Source organism: Jatropha curcas, chromosome 3 (assembly GCF_041381405.1).
Source record: "Jatropha curcas cultivar XTBG-Jc1 chromosome 3, XTBG_Jcur_1.0, whole genome shotgun sequence".
NCBI lineage: Eukaryota > Viridiplantae > Streptophyta > Magnoliopsida > Malpighiales > Euphorbiaceae > Jatropha > Jatropha curcas.
In genome coordinates, this window is record NC_143153.1 from 150,941 (window position 1) to 174,317 (window position 23,377).

Here is a 23,377-nt window from a genome sequence, read left to right on the forward strand (position 1 = left end):
TTGTTTTGTCTGTCTTTTAATAATGTAGTAGCAAATATGAGGAAGAAGAAGATTCTACGAGCATAATAGCATCAAAGGATATCTCAGTAGGATATGCTAACTGTACTTCCAACTAACTAACTAACTGCCACCATTATCCAAAACTCCAAATAGTTTTCTGATTTAACGTCAATTAACAGAAACTTCATCACTCACTCATACCAAATACGAACGTCTCTGCGTTGTCTCCCCTTCTTCCAAATCACAGTATCAATTAATTTCTGATACCAAGGCCTCGTAATAGAAGTCACAATAGAATCATCAATATCATCAGTATCACGTGATTCTGTTATTCCCATGTCCGAAAATATTGATTTCAAACCTGTAAAATGTAATCTCGAATATGAAAGCGTCAGAGTAGAAGTATCTATTAACTGATTTAACTCCCTTATTCCCAACTCCCTGTTATAACCCACTATTTCTGTAAACACATATTTCCCACTATCACTCGAATAACTTGTTAACTTCCTCTCCCAACTCCGTGTCGTCTTCCAAATTACTGTATCGATTAGTTCCAGATACGAACGCCTCAATTCCCTGAATCCAAACTCTGTATCCTCAGTTACACTTTGTTCTTCACAAGGATCTATGGGAATCGGATTGGCACTTGAGCTATCAATTAATTCCAGATACCAACTTATCTTCCTCTCCCTCTTTGACTTCAATCCCAACTCTGTATCTTCTTTTGAAGGTTTTCTTTTTTGGATTAATTCGTTTAATTCGTTCGCACGTACAATGCGTATTCCACAGCTTTTGATTACATTTTCATCGAAAGTTAGCTCGACCTTAGTTACACCTTGTTCTTCATGAGGATCTCTGGGAATGGGACTGGCATCAGGGGAGCTGTAACAGTGGCCTGATTCAAAACGCACATATGAAGGGTATTTAATGGGAATGGGATTGGCAACAGAGAAGATGTAAAGATGGTCTGATGTAAGAGGCACATCGTTTGAAGGGAATTTAAGACTAAGGTAGTTGTTCCAAACCTCCTTGTTTTCCTCATACAGTATAAATTTACAAGGTCGCTCTCCATCATAAACTGCTTTTCCTGAAATCACAACACAAATAACAAAACCTGCAATGTTCCACCACTTTTCACATGGAGGTAGGAGTATTGTCAGCGGATTGCTGGAACTCTGACAGTTGAACCATTCAGGAATTTCGCTCCCAGGGAACCGCATAGAGATGTCAAGGAACATGAGCGAATGTGGCTCACCTAGATAGTACCCTTTCTGCATGAACAATTATTAACTATAATGTATTAGTACTTGACACGCACAAAAAAGTTCATAGGGATAAAAAAGAAAGGAAAGAATGATTTGAGAGAGATACCTTTGGGCAATATCTTTCACGTCGCATGCTAAGCACCCAACGACTTACTAGCAGAAAAAGAAGGTGACTTTTCAGCCATGTAAATGCCACATTGATATTCCCTTGATAATTATCATTCAATTTGGAGCAATTTGAGAATTCCATCAAAATATTCACCGGATTATTTTGTTTTTCAGATACATTTGGAAGATTTTCCAGAGAAGTGCAATTATTGGCATGTAGACTTGTAATTGTCGATGGAAGATCTGGCAATAACTGAAGCCTCTTGCAATTAGATACTTCGAGAGAATCAAGATGGGAAAGATTACTGATGCTTGATGGTAAGCTTACAAAATTATTTCCACTTAGATTGAGACGTTCCAGGAAGGGGAAGGAGACACTGAGGTCATTGGGAATGGCTCCTTCTGGGAGGTTGCAGTAGCTTGCATTTAGTTCTTTCAAAGCGGGTAAACCTGAAGAAAACACAATTGCCATAGGATGTGGATTCTTCCAAGTCCAAGACATCAGCCATGGTGGGAGATGGAAATCCCATTGTTCAGCTAATTCCAATTGTTCCATACCAATCCCAGTTGCATCAAGCTTCTCCAAACAGGTCATATCCTCCCACCTATCTGGAAGTTTTATAAGTTTTGAACAACCACTCAAGATAAGAGTCTGAAGGGACTTCAAGTTACACATGCTACTCGGAAGAGCCACAAGGTTTCTACAGTTCTTCAGGTTCAGAAAAACAAGCCTTTTCATAACTCCGATAGATTGGTGTACTTCACGCAGGCTCTCACACCCTTCAAGATTCAACTCCTCAAGATTCGGGAGCCCTTGAAAGTCCGGGGTCTTGATTAGACTTCTTGAGTAACTAAGATCAATGATCTTCAACAACTCATTAACGGGCTGTAACAAGATATACCAAAAAAAATGTATTATACATATATATCATGACATTGTAATAGACACTAAAATAAAGAAATAAAGAAACACTTACTTTAATTGATCTCTTCCATAGTTGTTCAATATTGCTGCATTTCATATGGAGCTCGACAAGTTTACCTGGTTGAAAATTTGATGGAAAAGATTTACAAGGATATTTATACCATTCCAAATACCTTAATTCATTGGAAAGATATTCAATATCCTGAGACGCGGGTACATCTCGGAGTATGAGTAATCTTAGCTCTTTCATTCTGGAGAAGAGTTTAGCATTCAATTGTTCCTCTTGTTTCCAGGAATGCAAGACTATAGCCTTAACATTTGCTTCCTGACAATCGAAGGTATATAAGAAACAAGAGACAAACATAAAATCAGATATCTCAAAATTTTAAGTTATTGAATGGAATATAGTCTGTAACTACAAAGTATTGCTTACCATGTTCTTCACTTGAATGTGAGAGACATCCTTGTCAAGCCATATTCTACTACGTAGCCCTGGGTTTTCACGAGATTCTTTATGAACAATTTCTCTTCCCATTTCTTGAATCAAATCATGCATCCACACACGTCCATAATAAATAGTTATGAGAGATTTATCAATGAGGTCTCCTACTCCACTATCTGGGAAGAATCCACAACTTTCTAGTACTTTTAACACATAATCTGTCTCCATTCCTTTGAAGAAACATGCAATATCAAGGAATATTTCTTGTGATGTTCTGTCAAGCCCATCATAACTTAATTGAAGCTTGCTTAGAATTTCTTCATTTGGAATTTTTTTCAATTTATCTAATGTCTTGTTCCATTCCTTCACAGATTGACCAAACAAAGATGAACCTAAAACTTTAAGAGCTAAAGGGAGGCCGCTGGCATATTCTACGAACTCATGACAAAGCTCTCGGTATTCCTCCTCCTGAGAATTATTCTTGATGGCTTTTGAGCAAAAGAGTTCAAAAGCATCTTCATAATTTAACCCCTCAACACAGTATGTCTCATCTACTCCATATTGTTTCAATAAATGTTCATCTCTTGTTGTTATTATGACTCTACTTCCAATACCAAACCAATTTTCATCCCTTCTTCCAATCAATGACTCTAATTGCTCCAGGTGATCTACATCATCAAGAATGACCAAAATCCTTTTACGACAAAATCTATTTCTTATCTCATCAGTTCCTCCATAAACATCATATACTGGTATGCCGTCATACATTAGTGTTGCAGATAGAAGTTGTTTCTGTAAAAAAACTATACCATTTTTTTCAAAAGATTCTCTAACACTTCCAAGGAAACAACTACCTTCAAATTGCCAACGAATATCCTTGTAAACAACACCAGCAATAGTTGTTTTACCTATTCCTCCCATCCCACATATCCCTATAATTCGAACTTTATTCAATTGCTCTAGGTCCAAAGAATCATACATTTTCTCCAACCTAGACTCCATTCCCACAAAATCCTTGGCAATGCTATGACTTGATCTTCTCAATCGTCTAAGTATGGCCTCAACAATATCTTGAATAAACTCTGACTCATCCCTGTAATGGCAGAGGTGTTATGTTCAGAAAAATATAAATTAAATAGAAGTCATGTTTTAAATTAGTTTTTTTTCAAGAATATGTATGGATCAATGAGAAAAGAAAAAAAATTTCTAGTATTTTATATATAGTTCCAGATCTGTCTTTTCTTAATTTTCTGTCTCTTTTCCCTAACAATAAGTAATTATTGACTTTCATTAATACCATTTAGAACTTTTTTTGTTAGTAAAAGCTGTGTCTAGAACTGTTAATGTTTTCCAATTTAATTAAATGTAGAGTAATCTGATTAATCAAAAGCAGCAAGAACTTAATGAGAATAGTGAACAAGGAAAGGGTCTAAAAATTAAAAAAAGAAGAAAGAAGTTGTTCCAACCTGTCGCCTAGATGCCATCCAGAGAGGTTGGCCACCTCCGTTAATGCAACTCTCCATTCTTGGACCTTCTGAAAGTTGTTTTTGAAAAGTTTTTCATACTCAGTGAAGGGTTCTCCAAATTTACCATCCTGCTTTCGCACATCATGTGGACTCACATCATAGAAAATAGGCAAAACGGTCTGCCTCCCAGCTTTCTTGCATTCAAAAATTTTTACAAGTTCATCCAAACACCAAGTGGAATTAGCATAATTTTGTGAGAAAATGACAACCAAGATTCCTGAATCTTGTATTGCTTTAGGGAGCTGTTGAGGCACGGACTCTCCTTTTGGAAGTTCTCTATCATCCTTGAAGGTGACGACTCCCTTTCCAGTCAAATCTTTATACAGATGGCTAGTAAAATTTTTTCGAGTGTCTGCACCTCTGAAACTAAGGAACACATCATATCTCCATTCTTGTGCAGCAGCAGCAGAAGCCATGAGAAAGTTTCCTTTTTCGTTTCCTACTATGTTTGTAGATCTCTTCGAATGTTACACAATCAAATCCGCTCCATGATACAAGCAGATTTAGAAAATGTTTGTTTTTCATTTGCTCTTTGGCTTGTTCTTGTTTCGCTATAAAATAATTAACATATGAAAAGATATAAAATATGAAAGAAGCCAAAATGCTTTCACGCGGGCACTTAATAAATGCTTTAAAATTAAAGGAAAGCCAAAGAAGAATCTATTGTTGATAAGGATTAAGTTAGTCAAAGCCTCAAAATATTTTATATATATATATATATATATATATATATATATATATATATGTATATTATGGATGTATATTTAACTTATAAAATAAATGATGAAAAAAATAATATACTTTTAGAGTTTACAAGCGCGATATTATTAATAGTGATATTATTAATATATTCGTTAAAAGTTCTTGTTATATGATTCATAAGGAGAATAAAATATGCTTCAACCAGCCAATAATAATATTATTATTTTAAAGAATTAGTTTTCTTTAGTGTCTAAAGAGACTTTATACTCTCAAGGCTTGAATTCAAAACTTCTGATTAAAGGAAAAAAATATCTAAAATCTCGTCTCATCCTTTGGAATGTAAACATTAGTTTTTTTAATAACAACGTTAGCTATGAAATAAACTTTTCCTATTTAATAAAACAGCTTGCATTTCAAACATTATTTATGATGCAAACTTCGTCTTTATGGATATCGATATAGAAAAAAAGAATAAAAATTAAACTAAACATATATTATATATATACTTTAGTTTAATTTGCACGAGTACTCTAGTTCCATGCAACTTAAAAACTGACAACCAATCTTCCAGAGTATAGAGATTGAGAGTATCATTGTCACAGTGTAACTTCAAGGCATTTTCATTCTCTTAACAAAGTTGCCACTTTCACTATCGATACTGTCACTGCAATAATCATCATGGCTTCTCTTGCTTGTAGCAGAATTGTTATGACAGGGGAAACCCAAGTTCTCAAGCCTGTTGCATTGGATTAATTCACCAACATCGTGCTCATATATTATGCGAAACCCACAGTACTTCACCTTCAATCCATTTGAAAAAAATGTCATCTTTATTTTTCTACATGCTTCACCCCAAGCTACACCGTTTAAAGAGCTGCCTGGTATGAAGTTGAACCAAATTTTCTCTGCCATATTGCCTGCAGTATCCCCTGAGATTTCTGTGCTTTGGCGACCTAGAAATAATGGTTGATCTGACATATATGCGTGCAAATCACAGGAAAGACTAGCAGTTTCCGATAATGAAAGCGCATTGGGTTCGAAAACTACACAAATTGCAAACCCCATCCACTTGTTACTATACCAATATGGAGGCAGCTCCACTTCTAATGAAGATCCCATGCCCATATAGTCGAACCATTCAGGTACTTCATTTCCAGCTAAACACATTGATACATGAGAGCTTGGATTAAATAATCCCTGCATTAATGTTAGAAAATAAAAATGAAAAATTGTTGGTCATAATCTTTATTTCTTAAAGTCTATTTTGAAAAAGAAAAAGTATTTATGTTCAAGGAGAGAAACCTGGGAGCTATGCTTTAGCAGGAAATGCAGGTAACTTGTCACCCTCGCAAAAGCTGTGCAATTTTTGCCTTGAACCTCAACCAACTGGATGCGATTCACGAAAGTTAATGATGAATGTTTCGAATCCTCTTTTTTAAGTGGATTTTGGAAAGTTTCTTGTGCGGTTAAACCTTCAACACTTAGATTGACAATAGTTGATGCAAGACCAGGCATAGACTGAAGCCTTTCGCAATTAGGAAAACAAAGGTTTTCCAATTTGTAATGGCTAGTGATAGTTCTTGGAAGCAAAGCTCCTAAGGAAGAGCAACCATGCGTACTGAGATACAAAATACTAGATGGAAGATTTGGCAATGACTGAAGCCTCTTGCAATCAGCAAACCGTAGGTCTTCAAGTTTCGAAAGTCTGATAATGCTCGTAGGAATGCTGACAAAGTCATTTCCGCTTAGATTTAATGTTTGCAAGAATGGGAAGCAGCTCAGATCATTAGGAAGTGTTCCTTCCAGCAGATTGCAGTAACTTAAGTCTAATGTTCTCAAAGAGCTTAAAACTGACAAAGAGGGCAAAAAAGAAATCAAATTTTGATTCTTCTTTGGCAATAACCATGAAGGAATAACAAGATCCCATAGTTTAGCATTTGTAAGTTCTCTCGCAGCTATTCCGCCGATATTAAGCTTCTCCAAACTTGCCATATCTCCTAACCTTTCAGGCAATTTGTCAAGTTTTGAGCAGCCTTGCAAAATAAGAACCTTAAGTAACTTCAAATCGCATATGCTATTTGGAATCCTGACAAGACCTTTGCAGTCTTTCAAATTCATTATAGTGAGCCTGTTAAGAACTCCAATGGATTCATCTACCTCATATAGTCTCGTGCAACCTTCAAGATTCAGCTTTTCAAGGTTTGGCACTTCTCTGAAGTCCATGATCTTGATTAAGTTAACAGAGTAACTAAGATCAATCACCTTTAACATCTTCAAAGGCTGTGAAGAAGTATATAAAATCAATTTAAATAATTGAAGCACAAAACATTAATGACCTCAAAATGAAATAGTTAATACATACTTTAATTCCCTTCCATAGATGTTGAATGTTGCTGCATCGCATATGGAGCTCAACAAGTTTATCCGGTTGGAAATTGGATGGAAGAGATTTGAAAGGATATCTATCCCAATCAAGATATCTGAGCTTATTAGAAAGATACTCAAGACCCTCGGAGAAATGTAGATTTTTGAGTTTGAGAAGCCTCAGCCTTTTCATTTTCATGAAAGATTTAGCACTCAAATGTTCATCTTCTTGTTCACATGAATCTAGGACAATGCCTTCAACTTGATCGGTTCCCTAAACATTAAAGGACGAGAACAATGAAAACTGAGAACAAAATATATCTAACCAGTAGTTTTTAGTTGCATTGTGGTATGAAAAGACAAATTATTTACCGTATTTTTCGACAAGACATGATAAACATCTTTGTAAAGCCACAATCTGCTTCGCTTTCCTGGTTCTTCATAGCAAGATTGTCGAACAATTTCTCTGCCCATTTCTTGAAGCAAGTCATGCATCCATATCCTATCATTAGAAATTGCAATAAGAGATTTACTGAGTAGAACTCTCATTCCAATTTCTGGATAGAAACCACAACTTTCCAATACTTTGGTCACATAATCTATATCTTCCCCTTTGAAAAAGCAAGCAATATCCAAGAATATTTTCTTCTCTATTTCCTGTAATCCATCAAAGCTTATGTACAACTTATCCAAAATTTCTCTGTTGGGAATTTCCTTTAGCCTTTCCAGTGCACTTCTCCACTCATTTATAGATCTACCAAATAAAAAAGAACCAAGAACGTCGAGCGCTAAAGGAAGGCCATTAGCATAGTTTACAAAATGGTTGGATAGCTCCAAAAACTCTTCTGTAGGATAATCATTTTTGAAAGCTTTCGAACAAAAGAGACGAAAAGCTTCATCCTGATCCAGTCCTTCAACTCTATAAATTTTCTCCACTCCATGGCTTAGTAACAAATGTTCATCTCTAGTAGTTATTATAATCCTACTTCCATTTCCAAACCAATCAACCATTCCAGCTAATGATTTTAACTGGTTTAATTGATTTATATCATCAAGAACAATAAGAACCTTTTTATGACGTAACTTGCTTTTTATCTCATTTATTCCACTATGAGCATTCCAAATTGTTATGTTTCTTTCCATAAGGATTTCAGAAAGAAGTTGTTCTTGCAAACGAACTAAACCATGTTTCTCTTCAACTTCTCTAACATTTGCAAGAAAGCAACTTCCTTCAAACTCACTAGATATGTCTGCATAGACAGCTCTAGCAATTGTTGTCTTGCCTATGCCACCCATACCACAAATTCCCACAAAGCGAACATCATCTAACTTCCCTTCGCCTAAGCAAGAATTCATTTCCTCCATATGTAAACTCATTGCAACTAAATTCTTTTTTATACCTGAGAATCTATGACTTGATTTCCTTAATTTTTTTAATACCTCTTCAACAACTTCTGCAATAAGCTCTGACTCCTGCCTGTAGTAAAGTAAGAAATACTTTTACACACAGAGAACAATGAGCAATAAGATAACAATATTATCTAAAGAGTTAGGTGTGATTTGTTTTATATATAATTTGAAAAGGTTTGTCTAATAAGGACGGAGTGCAAGTAAAAACTTCAAGAACTTCTTTTTTATTGATAAAATCATTTTATTTTAAAAAATATATGTTTCTGTTTCAGTTTGTTTTAAATCAGAGCAAGTTTTAGTCTTCTTAATTACAATTAATCAACGCATAAGTTGTTTATGCAGAAGAGGAATTGGAATTGAGCTTTGTTAAAGAAAGAAAAAAATATATAGATGGGAAAACAACATGAAACTGACCTGTCTTGTAAATCCCATCCACTAAGATTCGCCAATTGGGTTGCTGCAAGTCTCCATTGTTGAACCTTGCCAGTATTTTCTTGCTCATACTTAGCAAAAGATTCTCCAAATCTGCCCGTCTGTTTTCTTACCTCAGATGGATCCACACTGTAGAAAACAGGCAACACTAATTGTCCCTTCTCCTTCATGCACTTAGAAATCTCGACTAGTTCATCTAAGCACCATTTAGAAGAAGCAAAATTTCTTGAAAAAATGACAATCGAAATTCTTGATTCTTGAATTGCGTTAAGAATTTCTTGAGAAACAGATTTTCTCCTCTCGAGATCATGGCCATCCTTGAAGGTAATAACTCCTTTTTTATGTAAAGCAGAATAAAGATGGCTAGTAAAATTCTTTCCAGTATCTTCTCCTCTGAAACTGAGAAAGACATCATATTTGCATGGAAGAGTAACAGAAGCCATTAATAAAAGTATAAAAGAATGGATACAATGTAATAATTATTACTATTAGAAGAAAAGGGAATTCTGATATATGATGTGAGGTTTTAGGATAGCATTAATTACATCTATATATATATGGATATGTTTAAAGGAAGCCATTTTCAAGTTTCAACTTAAAACGCGTCGCCTAACTGAGTTGAGTGTTGTGTACATGTACTTGTGCTGACGTTTCACATCAGTCAAGGTCGTCTTGGTAAGAGGAACAAGTCGTAGGTTTCAGTTTCAGATGCTATTTCTGAAATCTAAATTGGACTGTCATTTTATATATTGTTTCTTCATTCAAAAAAAGACCATATAAAGTTTTCCTAATCTGCATTTCAACGCGTGAGAAATCAGACGGATGACCAATTCTATCTGCTCTATTATTATTTTTTTTTTCACTTCTAAAAATCATTACTTTAATAATTCCAATCCATGGGATTTTTTTTTTAATTTTATTATGAGCATTCTCATATTATTTTATACGAGATTAATCTTATTTTAAAATCTATAAATAATATTTTCCGTTAAACTCAAATGGAACTTGCTTAGGGAGAGTAACTTTTATTTTATGGTAGTAATTGAAGAATGAAAAGGGCAAATGCAATCATTGTAATGGATCATGTCTAGCCAGTAGAGTCATCAGTTTTGAACAGAAATGGAAAGAGAAAATTCAAAACCGAGTATTGAGTGCTCCACAAACGGTTCCATCACTTCTTCTAGTAGTCAAGGTTTTTTCCATATGAAAAGTCTAATTGTTGGACCCATAATAAGATTTTTCAATTCCAATTGGCCAAATAAGTCATGTCCTGCCCACTACACTTGTCTCTTTGTTTCCCTTATTGGCCTATCAAAAAATTTTCTCTTTCCTTGCTCACAACTCTAACCAAAACTTAGGACTACAAAATAATGTTCAAATACATAAATTAATCTCGTGATACTGCGAACTATCGTGCATTTAAACTTTTAAACTTTTATTAACATTTTACATCTTTACATATTAATAGCAATAATTTATGTAGTTAATATAACTTTTATAATAATAATTTTCACACTGGGAACTATGTAATAGATGTTTATTTAATTTAATTTTACAAGTTAAAGTATTTAATATATTTAATTTTATAAATTGAAATTTAATAGGTCAAAGTAAATATCGAGAGTAATATAAAATTATTCAAGGTGTATTTATATATTCAGCCACAAAAGAACGAATGAGGTCAGTATAAAACAGAACAATGAATATGAAGGCAATCGCATCAACATCAACCCTTATTCAAGACTAAAAGAAACATACAATTAACTTCAAATGCCTAACAATACCATTTACAGTATTCATTGCTTAATAATGTTTCCATCAAATTTTTCTCTTCTCATTCTGGGTTCTTGCGCCTGATTTTCATCTCAGGAACTACAAGCGTTCTCTGTCTCTTAGAAGGCGTTTCATTATCCGGATCACCACTTTCATTATGTTCCACCAGCGTCCTCTTTCGTTTATCAACCTTATCATAAATGGGGAGACCCAAATTCTGAAAAGGTCTGCTGCACAGAACTAACTCGTCAACATCTCGACTGTATATTGCTCGGAACCCACAATGCTTCACCCTTAATTGGTCTGAGAAGAATGTAACCTTGAGGTGATTGGACGCTTCCCACTTATCTAGACAAGTTAATGAACTACGCGGCATGTAGTTGAACCAAAGTTGATCTGATGTAATATCTATGTCCTTTGAGATTTGTACAGTTGAACGACCCAGAAACAAATCTTCGTCTGGTGAAATGCATGCGTGCAGATCACAAGAAATAGTAGAAACATCTGATGGAGGCTCATGAAATCCGAACTCTATGCAAAAAGCAAATCCCATCCACTTGTTAGTCCACCAATATGGATGCAGCTGTATCTCTAATGAAGATCCTGTAGATTGATAGTTGAACCAACCAGGAATTTCACTTCCAGATAAACACATAGATATCTGAGAGTTTGGATTAAAGAGTCCCTGCACACAAATTATCAATTATCAGTTTATTTATGTCTAAAGAAAAACTTATGATGGATATATCTGTGTGATAATAGGAACAAGTGAGAGAGGGACACACACCTGAGAGCCGTGCCTTAGCAAGTAATGTAAATAACTTGTCAGCCTTGTAAAAGCCGAAATGTTTTCACTTTGAACCTCAACCAATTTCAAGAAATTTACAAATGTCAATGAAGAAGTTTTTGAAGTCTGTGTTCCGAATGGATTTGGAATACTTTCTTCTGCAGACAATCCATCCACAGTTAGATATAAGATACTTGATGAAAGATCTGGTAACAACTGAAGCCTCTTACAGTCCATAACACACAGATTTTCAAGTTTAAATTGTTTGCTGATGCTTCTAGGTAGTAAAGATTCCAGGGCAGTGCAACCATCCATGCTAAGATATAAAATGCTTGATGGAAGACTTGGAAAAGCCTGAAGACTCTTGCAATCAGCAAACCGAAAATCCTCAAGTTTAGAGAGCCGGCTAATGCTTGAAGGGATACTATGAAAATCATTTCCACTTAGATTGAATGTTTTCAAAGATGGGAAACAACTTAGATCATGGGGAAGAGCGCCTTCTGTCAGATTGCAGTAACTTAGATCTAACGACCTCAAAGATCGTAAGACTAACAAAGAAGGCAACATTATAGCCATTGGATTTGGATTCTTCCATGGCAAAAACCGTGATGGGAGAAGAAAATCCCACAGCTTAGGGGATGAATGTTGTCTTGTGACAATTCCACCTACGTTAAGCTTCTCCAAGCCTGTCATTTCACCCAACCTTTCGGGCAACTTCTCAAGTTTTGAGCAACCTTGCAAATTAAAAAACCTAAGGGACTTCAGATCACATATGCTGTTTGGAAGCCTTGCAAGGCTTTTGCAGCCCCTCAAGTTCAATGATACAAGCCTTTTCAGAATTCCAATGGATTGGTGAATCTCATAGAGTCTTGTGCAACCTTCAAGATACAACTTTTCAAGGTTTGGGGCCCCCTTGAAGTCTATGGTCTTGATTAAGTTAACAGAGTAACTAAGATCGATAACCTTCAACATTTTTAAAGGCTGTGAAGACAAATAAAAAAGATTAAAATGGCTGAACTTTTAAAAGTTAGCATCAATGACCTAATTGACTATGAGTTACAAGTATTCTAAACATTAAAAAAAAAACATACTTTGATTCCCTTCCATAACTGCTCCATGTTACTAAAGCGCATGTGGAGCTCAACAAGTTGATCTGGCTGGAACTTATATGGAAGAGATCTGAAAGGATATCCATCCCATTCGAGATATCTTAATTCATTTGAAAGATACTCAAGGCTTTGTGAAAGGTGCAAATTTTGAAGTTTAAGCAACCTCAGTCTCTTCATATTCATGAAGGCTTTAGCATTCAATTGCTCATCTTCTTGTTCACATGAATTTAGGACTATTCCTTCAACATGTTCTGTTCCCTGATTTAAAGGAAATAATAGCGAACACTATGAATAAAAAATAATTAATAAACCTGTATAGATTGAGAAGGACTTATAGAACTAAGTCATTTACCGAATCATTCTGTAGAACATGAGAGACATCCTTGTAAAGCCACAATCTACTTCTTTTGCCTGGTTCTTCCTGCGATTCTTGCCGAACAATTTCTTGACCCATTTCTTGCAGTAAATCATGCATCCATATTCTCTCTTTTGAAATGTTAATGAGAGATTTATTGATAAGAATTTTTATTCCAATATCCGGATAGTAGCCGCAACTTTCCAATACGTTTATCACATAATCTTTATCCTCTCCATTGTGAAAACAAGCAATATCTAGGAATATTTTCTTCTCTATTTCCTCCAATCCATCAAAACTTATATACAGCTTTTCCAAAATTTCCTGATTAGGAATTTCTTTCAATCTATTCAATGCACTTATCCACTCATTTATAGATTTACGAAACAAGAATGAGCCAAGAACGTCAAGAGCTAATGGAAGGCCATTACAATAATTCACAAAGAGTTTAGAGAGCTCCACATAATCAGTTGCAGGATAATCACTTTTAAAGGCTTTCAAACAAAAGAGACGGAGGGCTTCATCATCACTTAATCCCTCAACTCTATATATTTTATCTACCCCATGACTCGTCAACAAATGTTCATCTCTAGTGGTTACAATTATCCTACTCCCACTGCCAAACCAATCATGCATACCAGCTAATAATTTCAGCTGCTCCAATTGATTCACATCATCAAGAATGACAAGAACCCTCTTGTGGTGCAGCCTATTCTGGATCTCATCAGTTCCGCTATGAGCATCCCAAATAACTATGTTTCTATCGACTAGAATTTCAGAAAGAAGTTGTTTTTGTAAAGGAACTAAACCATGCTTCTGGTGCACTTCTCTAACATTTGCAAGAAAGCTACTACCTTCAAATTGAGAAGATAATTCCTCATAGACAACTCTAGCAATTGTTGTCTTTCCTATACCACCCATCCCACAAATCCCAATAAACTGAACATCATCCAATTGCCCCATGTCTAAATACATACTCATCTCCACCAAACGTGAACTCATTCCAACAAAATTGTTCGCTACACTTGATGCTAAACTTGATTTTCTCAATTTGCCAAGAACGTCCTTAACAATTTCCTCAATAACCTCTGACTCAAGCCTGCAAGGTAGCAGTTACGGGTATAGTCAAACAACAGGCCTGACAATATTGACTTGAAAAACAACATGATTTGATAATTAATTAATCATAATAAGTAATGAAAATGCTTATATCCTTAATTTTGTTGTAAGATGGATATGTAGAAGGGTGTAGATTTTGGAATGTGAAAGCTGCAGGTTCTTACAACCCAACCTGTAGCCTATATACGAATCTAATTAATTAATTTCCATTTTACTTCAGTTTATCACATGATCATGCTAGTTAAAGAAAGAAATATAATCCCCAAAAAAGAGCTCAGAAAAATTCAAACTAAAGATCAAATCTTTAAGCACCAAACCGTTCAATTGAGTGGAAATGAGACAATAGGATATATCCTATAATGACTTAGCCTAACATGACAATCATAGCAAAGGATTTAAAAGAAAGATTAAAAAGCAGCATCGACCACAGTGCAAACGTGATTTCTATTTGCTTATTCACATAACAAAAGCTTAAGTCTTGATGTTATTGATAAACGCAACCAAACAACCAAAAAGCTCAAGAATAGCAGAAAACTGTAAAGCCCAATACCTTATATTGTGCAATCACCATCATGTAGCGTTCAGTTGGCGATTGAAGAATATCGTAAGTGGAAGCAAAGAGGTATTGTATTTGTTTGTTTGATTGGTTTTGTTCGTGTTTACATACTGTCAGTTCTGTTTTATAGGCAACCTTGGCTTTGTGTCTTTAAAGGTTAAATTTCGCAGATCTTCCCTGCGACAATCACCGGAACTGCCATACTGTTTCACTGTAACTTCTTAGACGACCGCAAGTCGCGATGGTGGTTGGCCACTTGGCCTCTATTTTACTTTTCTTTTCTTTTTTTTAAAATTTTTTTAAAGGAAAAAATTCTGTGACGGGGATGGTGGAAATATAGAATTATTATTAACAAAATAAATTTTCTTTTATTTTTAATTTTAAGGTCTCTTTGACAAATTTTAGTATAATTTAACGTTTTTTTTATTCTTACAAGCATCTCTCATTGTTTGATTGTTAATTTAATTTTTTTAATTTTATTTCGAAATTTATAATTTTTTTAAAGTATTTTTTGATAATTATGAAATCTGGTCTGATAAGGTGGATAAATTCAGAGAACCGATTTTAAAACTTAATTTATTCGTTTGAAAAGTTTTTTTTTTTTTTTCTCTCCCATACAATGCAAAAGGATAAAATATAAGGTAAGTCCCCTTACAAGTTGCAATGTGAAAACTAATAAATTATATATATATATATATATATTATGACCAAATACATGAATTAATTAATATTGTAAGTTTATGAAAACACTCAACTTTTTTATGATTAATTAAAATTATAAATTTATTATTTATTAAATTCTTTAACTACTAAAATTATAGTAATTGAAAAGTGAAAAAAGAAATTAAGAAAAATACCTATCTTCTGAAACCCAGCCAGAAAGATTGGCCAATTGAGTGACCGCAACTCTCCAGCGTTTCACCTTCTGAATATCGTCACTGAAACGCAGCTCATGCTTAGCAAATGCTTTTCCAAATTCTCGACTCTGCTTTCGCACCTCCGATGGATCCACATCGTAAAAAACAGGCATAACCATTTGTCCCTTCGTTTTCATGCATTCGTAAATCTCCGACAGTTCATCCAAGCACCACGTCGACTCTGCATAGTTTCTTGAAAAAACGATTATTGCAATTCTTGAATCTTTAATCGCTTTTATAAGTTCTTGAGAAATGGTTTTTCCTCTCTGGAGTTCTTTGTCGTCCTTGAAAGTGAGAATTCCCTTTTGACACAAACCAGCGTAAAGATGGCTGGTGTAGTTCTTTCGAGTGTCTTCCCCTCTGAAACTGAGGAAGACATCATACTTCCAGGTGTTAGCCATAGAATCAGTTAGAACGAAGAATAAAAAAATAATACTATGAGCGAGCAAGCAACGAAAACCAGAAAGCAGAATAAGCAGGGAAGTGTATGTTTTGATGGCGGGCGGGGCCAATGGCATCATATAGTATGTAGAATACAAGTGACAACACCTGCCTAACCTACCCAACGCGTCGGTGGAACCTGGACTTTTTATTAAATTTTAGCATCCGTCTCTAATTTGGACAAGCTAATTAAGAATATATATATATTTTTTTTTTCATCAAGTTGCAACAAATTAATAAATAATTAAATACTAAATGAAAAACATTTGCCAAAAAGAAATAAAATGTTTTCAATAAAGTTGATGTACATAGGTCAGTCACAGTAGCAAAATCAGAATTATGGGTGGGTTGGTTGGTTGGTTGGTTGGTTCTTTCTTTCAAAAATCAAAGATGGTGATGTGGTCCCTGTGCCATCCGATTGTTATAGTCCTCCACTGGTCTAGCAGCGGACGACGTCCGTACAACCAATATCTGAATCCATTTTGTTCAATAACAAGTAATTAATAAGGGGTTGTTAATGTACAATGATTGGATAATTAAAGTTTATCATATGGTATGTCACGTCATGTGCTGTTCCTATTCCTTGACGAGTCTTTTTCTTTTCACGAGGAAGGATAGCAAAGCCGCCTTTCACAATTCTTGGTCTTCTCTTTTGCAGACGACTGATAGACAGATTAATTACGTATTGAGCATGCAGCCAGCCAGTCAATCCATTAGGCCAAACAGGAGCAGGACAATTAGTTTGAGGGAGCCAAACACAATTTTTAAAATTTATAGGGAGCTAAATATAATTTTTATCTACATTTTGAAGGATTAAAATGTAATTTTCATGAAGAAATTTTTATTTAAAGTAGTTGGATTTTTGGATTTTTATTAATATCAAACGGTAAAATAGTTGGTTTTTTTTTTTTTTTTTTTTTTACAGAAAAAATAAATTGTCCAACGAAATCAAACCTGAGAGACTATTATTAGGTTTACTGATAACAAAGCCGCCTTTCACAAGCCTTGGTCTTCTCTTCTGTAGGTGATAGATGACAAATTAATTAGGTTAATATCTATGTTTTCACGCTGTATGGAAATTTACTAACAAATATTCTATAGGTTTGGAATAATTCAAAACCAAAAAATGATTGTAGAAATATATAATTGGAGCATTCAAATATTCAATATTTTCAAACATGCATTAATACACGTTTTCATGGAAATTGGGAGACCACAAACCTTTGAAGATTCAATGTTCCTACTCTATCTATCAGTCTAGAGAGTCTAAGGAGATTGTTCTTTCTGGAATTAAATTAATTAATTATGGAGCTCGGACTTGTATTACACTTACATCTCATATTTGATCAAAGTCCAAAGAGCGTTCAAACAAGAAAATCAAAAAGAGCAATGGCTATCTGGAACGTGTTTTATTTGCGTTTTATTTAGCTCTTCAGTTGCATGCGGTTAAACCAGAAAAAGAAAACCTAAATTTTGCGTCTTAGAACAAGAAAAGCACGAAGTGAACCTGAGAAAATATGATGCAAGAAAGAAATACAGATATCTTATAATAGGTTTTGTAGCTCATTTTGCTTATTTTTGGTGCTTTTAGGAGAACAATCTTGCATTTAGGTTAAATTTTGAACCCCAATCCTTTATCTGTCTCCTCCCTTCGTTATCTCCTACTGCAAATGACACGTTCCTCCAAGATAACATTCTCCCATGTCCCTCCCTAAAGTGTGTATATCACTAGCAGATACGAACCCCAAGATACATTCCTCCAGGAGAACCATTCTGCCATTCCTTCTCCCAGTCTCTATCCTTCCAAATAGATCCCTCCAAGGTGACCATTCTCCCATATGAACCCCAATACTCTATCCCCCAACTCTCTATCTTGATTGACGTCCATACAAAATCCTCCCTCCCTGAAGTATAAATTAATTGCAGATATGAACCCCAATACTCTATCCTCCAGTTCTCTATTGGTATTGTCTTCCATAGAAAATCACCCCTCACTGGATCATCGTCTTCCTCTCCACTGTAAGAATTCTCTTGACAATTTTCAAAAGGATTGAGAGGTTCATTTGTTTGGATTAATTCTTTTATTTCTTTCAAATGTACAATGCGTATCCCACACCTCTTGATTATATATTCACGGAAAGTTAGCTCCACCTCCGCCGTACTTTCTTCTTCATAAGGATCTATAGGAATGGGATTGGCAACAGAGAAGATGTGAAGATGGTCTGATGTAAGACGCACATTTGAAGGGACTTTAAGGCTAAAGTAGCTCTCCCAAACCTCCTTTCTTTTCTTGTATATTGTAAATTTACAAAGTTCTGGTCCCTGATAAACTGTTTTGCTAGAAATCGCAACACAAATAACAAAGCCTGCAATGTTCCACCACTTTTCACATGCAGATAAGCGAATTCTTAGCGGACTATTGAAACTCTGATGGTTGAACCATTTAGGAATTTCACTCCCAGGGAAGCGCATGGAGATGTCTAAGAAGAAGAGCAAAGGTGAATCATCTAGAAAATAGCCTTTCTGCATCACATTTATTACCTATAGTGTATTAGTACTTTACACACAAAAATTTACGAGGATAAAAAAGAAAGAAAAGAATGGTTAGAGAGAGACCTTAGGGCAATATCGTGCATGTCTCGAACTAAGCAACCAACGGCTTTCTAGCAGAAAAAGAAGGTGACTTTTCAGCCATGTAAATGCCACATTGATATTCCCTTGATAATCGTTTAATTTGGAGCAATTTGAGAATTCCATCAAAATAGCCAGCGGATTATTGTGTTTTTCATGTAGATTTGGAAGACTTTCCAAAGAAGTGCAATTATTCACACGCAAAGTTATAATAGTGGATGGAAGATCTGGCAATAACTGAAGTCTCTTGCAATTAGATAATTCGAGAGAACGAAGATGGGAAAGATGACTGATGCTTGATGGTAAGCTTTCAAAATTGTTTCCGCTTAGATCGAGATGTTCCAGGAAAGGGAAGCCAGTAAGGTCACTAGGGATTGCTCCTTCAGGAAGATCGCAATAACTTAGATTTAGGTTGTTCAAAAAGGGTAAAGCTGACAAAGAAGGAAACACTATAGATATAGGATGTGGATTCTTCCAAGTCCAAGGCAACAACCATGACAGAAGATGGAAACCCCATCGTTTAGCTAATTCCAGTTGTTGCATACCGAATCCAGTTGCACTGAACTCCTCCATACAGGTCATATCCCCCGAACTATCTGGAAGTTTCATAAGTTTTGAACAGCCACGCAAAATAAGAGTCTTGAGGGACTTCAAGTTAAACATGCTATTTGGAAGAGTCACTAGGTTTCTACAGTTCTTCAGGTTCAGAAAAACAAGCCTTTTCAAAACTCCGATAGATTGGTGAATTTCACGCAGACTCTCACATCCTTCAAGATTCAACTCCTCAAGATTTGGAACCTCTTGAAAGTTGGGGGTCTTGAGTAAATTTTTTGAGTAACTAAGATCAATGATCTTCAACAACTTAATGGGCTGTAACAAGATATAAAAAAATTACGTAATTTTTAAATAACATAATCATAGAAGTTAAATTAAGAAACACGTACTTTTATTGATCTCCTCCATAGTTGTTCAATTCTACTGCATTGCATATGGAGCTCGACAAGTTTATCTGGTTGAAAATTTGATGGAAAAGTTTTGCAAGGACATTCATGCCATTCCAAATACCTTAATTCATTAGAAAGGTACTCAACTTCCTGAGAGGTGGGTACATCTCGGAGTATGAGCAATCTTAGCTCTTTCATTTTTGAAAAGACTTTAGCATTCAAATGTTCCTCCAGTTTCCATGAATGCAGGACTATAGCCTTAACTTGTTTTGTTTCCTGACAATTGAAGGTACGGAAGAACAACAAACAATAAGAAATAATTATATAATTAGATACCTCGATTGGTAAGTTATTGTAATTACAAGATTGCTTACCATGTTTTTCACTTGAATGTAATAGAGATCCTTGTCGAACCATATTCTACTATGTAGCCCTGGATTTTCATTAGATTCTCTACGAACAATTTCTCTCCCCATTTCTTGAACCAAATCATGCATCTCCACAAACCCAGAAACAGTTATGAGAGATTTATCAATGAGTTCTCCAATTCCACTATCTGGGAAGAATCCACAACTTTCAAGTACTTTTACCACATACTCTTCATCCATTCCTTTGAAGAAACATGCAATATCAAGAAACATTTCTTGTAATATTTTGTCAAGGCCATCATAACTTAATTGAAGCTTGCTCAGAATTTTTTCATTTGGAATTTCTTTCAATCTCCTTAATGTGCTATTCCATTCCCTCACACCTTTACCAAACAAAGACGAACCTAAAACAACAAGAGCTAAAGGGAGGCCACTGGAATATTTTACAAACTCGTTTGAAGGCTCCACATATTCCTCCTTGGGATAATTACTCTTGAATGCTTTTGAACAAAAGAGTTTAAAGGACTCACCATGACTTAACCCCTGAACCAAGTATATTTCATCTGTTCCATATTTCTTCAATAGATGTACATCTCTTGTTGTTATGATGATTCTACTTCCTGTACCAAACCAATGTTCATCTCTTTTTCCAATCAATAACTCTAATTGCTCCAGCTGATCAACATCATCAAGAATGACCAAAATCTTTTTACAACACAACCTATCTCGAATCTCATCTGTTCCTCTATAAACATCATATACTTGTACGCCGTCGTACATCAGTGTTGCAGATAGAAGTTGTTTCTGTAATGAAACTATACCATATTTTTCAAAAGATTCTCTAACATTTCCAAGAAAACAACTGCCTTCAAATTGACAACGAATATCTTTATAAACAACACTAGCAATAGTTGTTTTACCTATTCCGCCCATCCCACATATCCCTATAATTCGAACTTTACTCAGCTGCTCTAAATCCAAATAACCTTTCATTTTCTCCAACCTAGACTCCATTCCCACAAAATCCTTGGCAATGCTATGATGACTTGTTCTTCTCAATTGGCGAAGTATGTCCTCAACAATATCTTGAATAAACTCTGACTCATCCCTGTTCAACAAAATACAAATTAATGAAAAAGAAATCATGTTTTAAATTAGTTCTTATATGTTCATCCGTCTAATGGCAGAGTTCTTATATTTTAAAAAAAAAAATTCAAATTAATAAGAAATCATGTTCTGAATTAGCTTTTTTTAAGAATATGTTCACATCAACAAGAAGAGAGAAAAAAAAAATTTGTAGTAACTAAAATGAATAAAGAAGTTGTTCTGACCTGTCACCTAGATGCCATCCAGCGAGATTGGCCACCTCCGTTGATGCAAGTCTCCATTCTTGGACCTTTTCAATGTTGTCTTTGAAAATTTTTTCATACTCGATGAAGGGTTCTCCAAATTTGCCATCCTGTTGTCGCACTTCATACGGATTCACATCATAGAAAATAGGCAAAACAATTTGCGTCCCAGCATTCTTGCATTCAAAAATTTTTACAAGTTCATTCAAACACCAAGTCGAAGCAGCATAATTTTCTGAGAAAATGACGACTGAGATTCTTGAGTCTTGTATTGCTTTAGGGAGATACTGAGGAACGGATTCTCCTTTTGGAAGCTCATTATTATCCTTGAAGGTGATGATTCCTTTTTGAAGCAACTCTTTATACAGATGGCTAGTAAAATTCTTTCGAGTGTCTTCACCCCTGAAACTAAGGAACACATCATATCTCCATTGTTGTGTAAAAGAAGAAGAAAAAGAAGAAGCTGCTGAAGAAGCCATGAGAAAATTTTCCTTTTTTTTTGTTTTTTTTGGTATTTTGTTGTAGGCTTGTTGTATCTAAACATTATCATGAGGTATTTATAAACTCTCTCTGGACCTTGGCATCTTCTTGAAGTTAATGATTTTCTCCATATAGTAAGTTGCCAAAAATCTCCAACCATGTTGGTGCGTCTGTAAAACGCAAGTCAGTATTTCTCCACAGCTCCGCGCATTGTCTTCTCTATTATCCCATTATTGACTATGGTAACGCCGGTCTCTTGTCCCTTCATTGACTATGGTAAACGCCGGCAGGAGGTGACCCATGTTGGCGAGTCTGTAGTGTAGTAACTGTGCAACCAGATGATCATGATCATGAGTCATCCACTGCACCACTGAGCCTTACAGAGCTACGTAAGTTATACATATCATTCTTAATTAAATGAAACAAAGATATTATTGGATGTTGATAAATTTTATTCATAAATAAAAATTACTATAGTCAAGTATATTGCATTAAATATTTTAATAGTAACTTTAATTGAATTTGACATAGTTAATTATATAAGTTTTTATATATAAATACTTTAATTGTTAATTATATAATGTGTTCTGTAGAGTAATAATTTTTATATACATCAAATATATGACATTATATTATTATATTTAAATAATTAAAATAATTATTATAATACGTATGGTTAACTATTCTATCAATATTTAGTATTAGAATAAAATATAATTAAAAACTAGTACTTGTCAAAGTATTATTGTAGGTCTCCGACGTGTGGGACCCACGCAATTTGAAAAAAATAAAAAAGAAGAGGAAATTTTATTTTCGGTGGACGCGTTAGGACTCAGTAGACGCGTTACATTTTGCGAGTGAGATCAATTGTGAGAAAGTGAGAAAAATAGACAGATTATTAAAGAAGAAAAAAGCTTAATTTTTTTTGGGTATCCGGGTTATGAGTGTATGTAAACACTTTATTTATTTTTCTCCTATAAAAAATTTATGGCAGTCCGGAGCCGTATGCAAGATTGGCCGAACTCTATTATCAAATTGTATGTTATCATTTTCTTTTGCTCCCTCATAAATCTGACTTACCGGAGATTTTGCATAATTTATCCTCAATAACTGGTATCAGAGCTGATGTCAAACAATTAGTATCAGAGCCGAAGGTTTCGGCAGGTCCAGCCGGTCAGATAGCAGTACCGGATTCGTAGATATACTTTGAAAATAAATATACCACGACGATGAGAAAATTACGACGAGTTCATTGGTGCTGTTCGCTCGGAAAGACGTTGTAGTATCGACTTAGTGGTGAATAGTGAAATAGTAACGCAGAGTTGGTGGTGAACAGTACTATTAGCATTACTGTTGCTGAGCCCGTGACTCTTA

General features: G+C 35.0%; 3 protein-coding genes and 1 non-coding gene across 5 annotated transcripts; all 4 read right to left on the reverse strand.

Moving 5' to 3' along the window:
• Positions 1 to 191: 191 nt before the first annotated feature.
• LOC149497262 (TMV resistance protein N-like) lies at positions 192 to 4,803 on the reverse strand. The gene is made up of 5 exons (XM_089718839.1): positions 4,207 to 4,803; positions 2,732 to 3,833; positions 2,351 to 2,623; positions 1,372 to 2,259; positions 192 to 1,271 (listed from the first exon to the last, which is right to left on the reverse strand). Exons 1-5 carry the CDS (start codon positions 4,680 to 4,682, stop codon positions 192 to 194), a joined length of 3,819 nt encoding a protein of 1,272 aa, XP_089574965.1. The 5' UTR covers positions 4,683 to 4,803.
• A 639-nt stretch (positions 4,804 to 5,442) lies between these two features.
• On the reverse strand, positions 5,443 to 9,734 carry LOC105644906 (TMV resistance protein N). The gene is made up of 5 exons (XM_089718888.1): positions 9,157 to 9,734; positions 7,705 to 8,809; positions 7,331 to 7,606; positions 6,271 to 7,248; positions 5,443 to 6,165 (listed from the first exon to the last, which is right to left on the reverse strand). Exons 1-5 carry the CDS (start codon positions 9,615 to 9,617, stop codon positions 5,578 to 5,580), a joined length of 3,408 nt encoding a protein of 1,135 aa, XP_089575014.1. The 5' UTR covers positions 9,618 to 9,734; the 3' UTR covers positions 5,443 to 5,577.
• A 1,069-nt stretch (positions 9,735 to 10,803) lies between these two features.
• On the reverse strand, positions 10,804 to 16,272 carry LOC110010608 (TMV resistance protein N-like). Of its 2 annotated transcripts, none has more exons than XM_089718886.1 (5): positions 15,731 to 16,272; positions 13,196 to 14,297; positions 12,826 to 13,101; positions 11,735 to 12,715; positions 10,804 to 11,632 (listed from the first exon to the last, which is right to left on the reverse strand). In XM_089718886.1, exons 1-5 carry the CDS (start codon positions 16,189 to 16,191, stop codon positions 11,009 to 11,011), a joined length of 3,444 nt encoding a protein of 1,147 aa, XP_089575012.1. In that variant the 5' UTR covers positions 16,192 to 16,272; the 3' UTR covers positions 10,804 to 11,008. The 2 variants fall into 2 exon arrangements, with proteins under 2 accessions (XP_089575012.1, XP_089575013.1); XM_089718887.1 differs by lacking the exon at positions 15,731 to 16,272 and adding an exon at positions 14,868 to 15,165.
• Positions 16,273 to 17,712: 1,440 nt separating this feature from the next.
• LOC105645015 (TMV resistance protein N) lies at positions 17,713 to 22,033 on the reverse strand. The gene is made up of 5 exons (XR_016319981.1): positions 21,506 to 22,033; positions 20,181 to 21,282; positions 19,807 to 20,082; positions 18,790 to 19,732; positions 17,713 to 18,738 (listed from the first exon to the last, which is right to left on the reverse strand). It is a non-coding gene; the product is annotated as a TMV resistance protein N (transcript).
• Between the last annotated feature and the right edge of the window lie 1,344 nt (positions 22,034 to 23,377).

What these genes read in the sequence shown, in the direction of transcription:
- LOC149497262 (XM_089718839.1), bottom strand. Translation starts at nt 4,682, where the DNA reads ATGGCTTCTGCTGCTGCTGCACAAGAATGGAGATATGATGTGTTCCTT. An exon ending in ACATTCAAGTGAAGAACATG is followed by an intron (nt 2,624 to 2,731) that starts GTAAGCAATACT and finishes TTCGATTGTCAG; the next exon opens with GAAGCAAATGTTAAGGCTAT. An exon ending in TATGGAAGAGATCAATTAAA is followed by an intron (nt 2,260 to 2,350) that starts GTAAGTGTTTCT and finishes ATCTTGTTACAG; the next exon opens with CCCGTTAATGAGTTGTTGAA.
- LOC105644906 (XM_089718888.1), bottom strand. Translation starts at nt 9,617, where the DNA reads ATGGCTTCTGTTACTCTTCCATGCAAATATGATGTCTTTCTCAGTTTC. An exon ending in GGATGGGATTTACAAGACAG is followed by an intron (nt 8,810 to 9,156) that starts GTCAGTTTCATG and finishes ACTTTACTACAG; the next exon opens with GCAGGAGTCAGAGCTTATTG. An exon ending in ATGTCTTGTCGAAAAATACG is followed by an intron (nt 7,607 to 7,704) that starts GTAAATAATTTG and finishes TTTAATGTTTAG; the next exon opens with GGAACCGATCAAGTTGAAGG.
- LOC110010608 (XM_089718886.1), bottom strand. Translation starts at nt 16,191, where the DNA reads ATGGCTAACACCTGGAAGTATGATGTCTTCCTCAGTTTCAGAGGGGAA. An exon ending in ATGTTCTACAGAATGATTCG is followed by an intron (nt 13,102 to 13,195) that starts GTAAATGACTTA and finishes CCTTTAAATCAG; the next exon opens with GGAACAGAACATGTTGAAGG. An exon ending in AGTTATGGAAGGGAATCAAA is followed by an intron (nt 12,716 to 12,825) that starts GTATGTTTTTTT and finishes TTGTCTTCACAG; the next exon opens with CCTTTAAAAATGTTGAAGGT.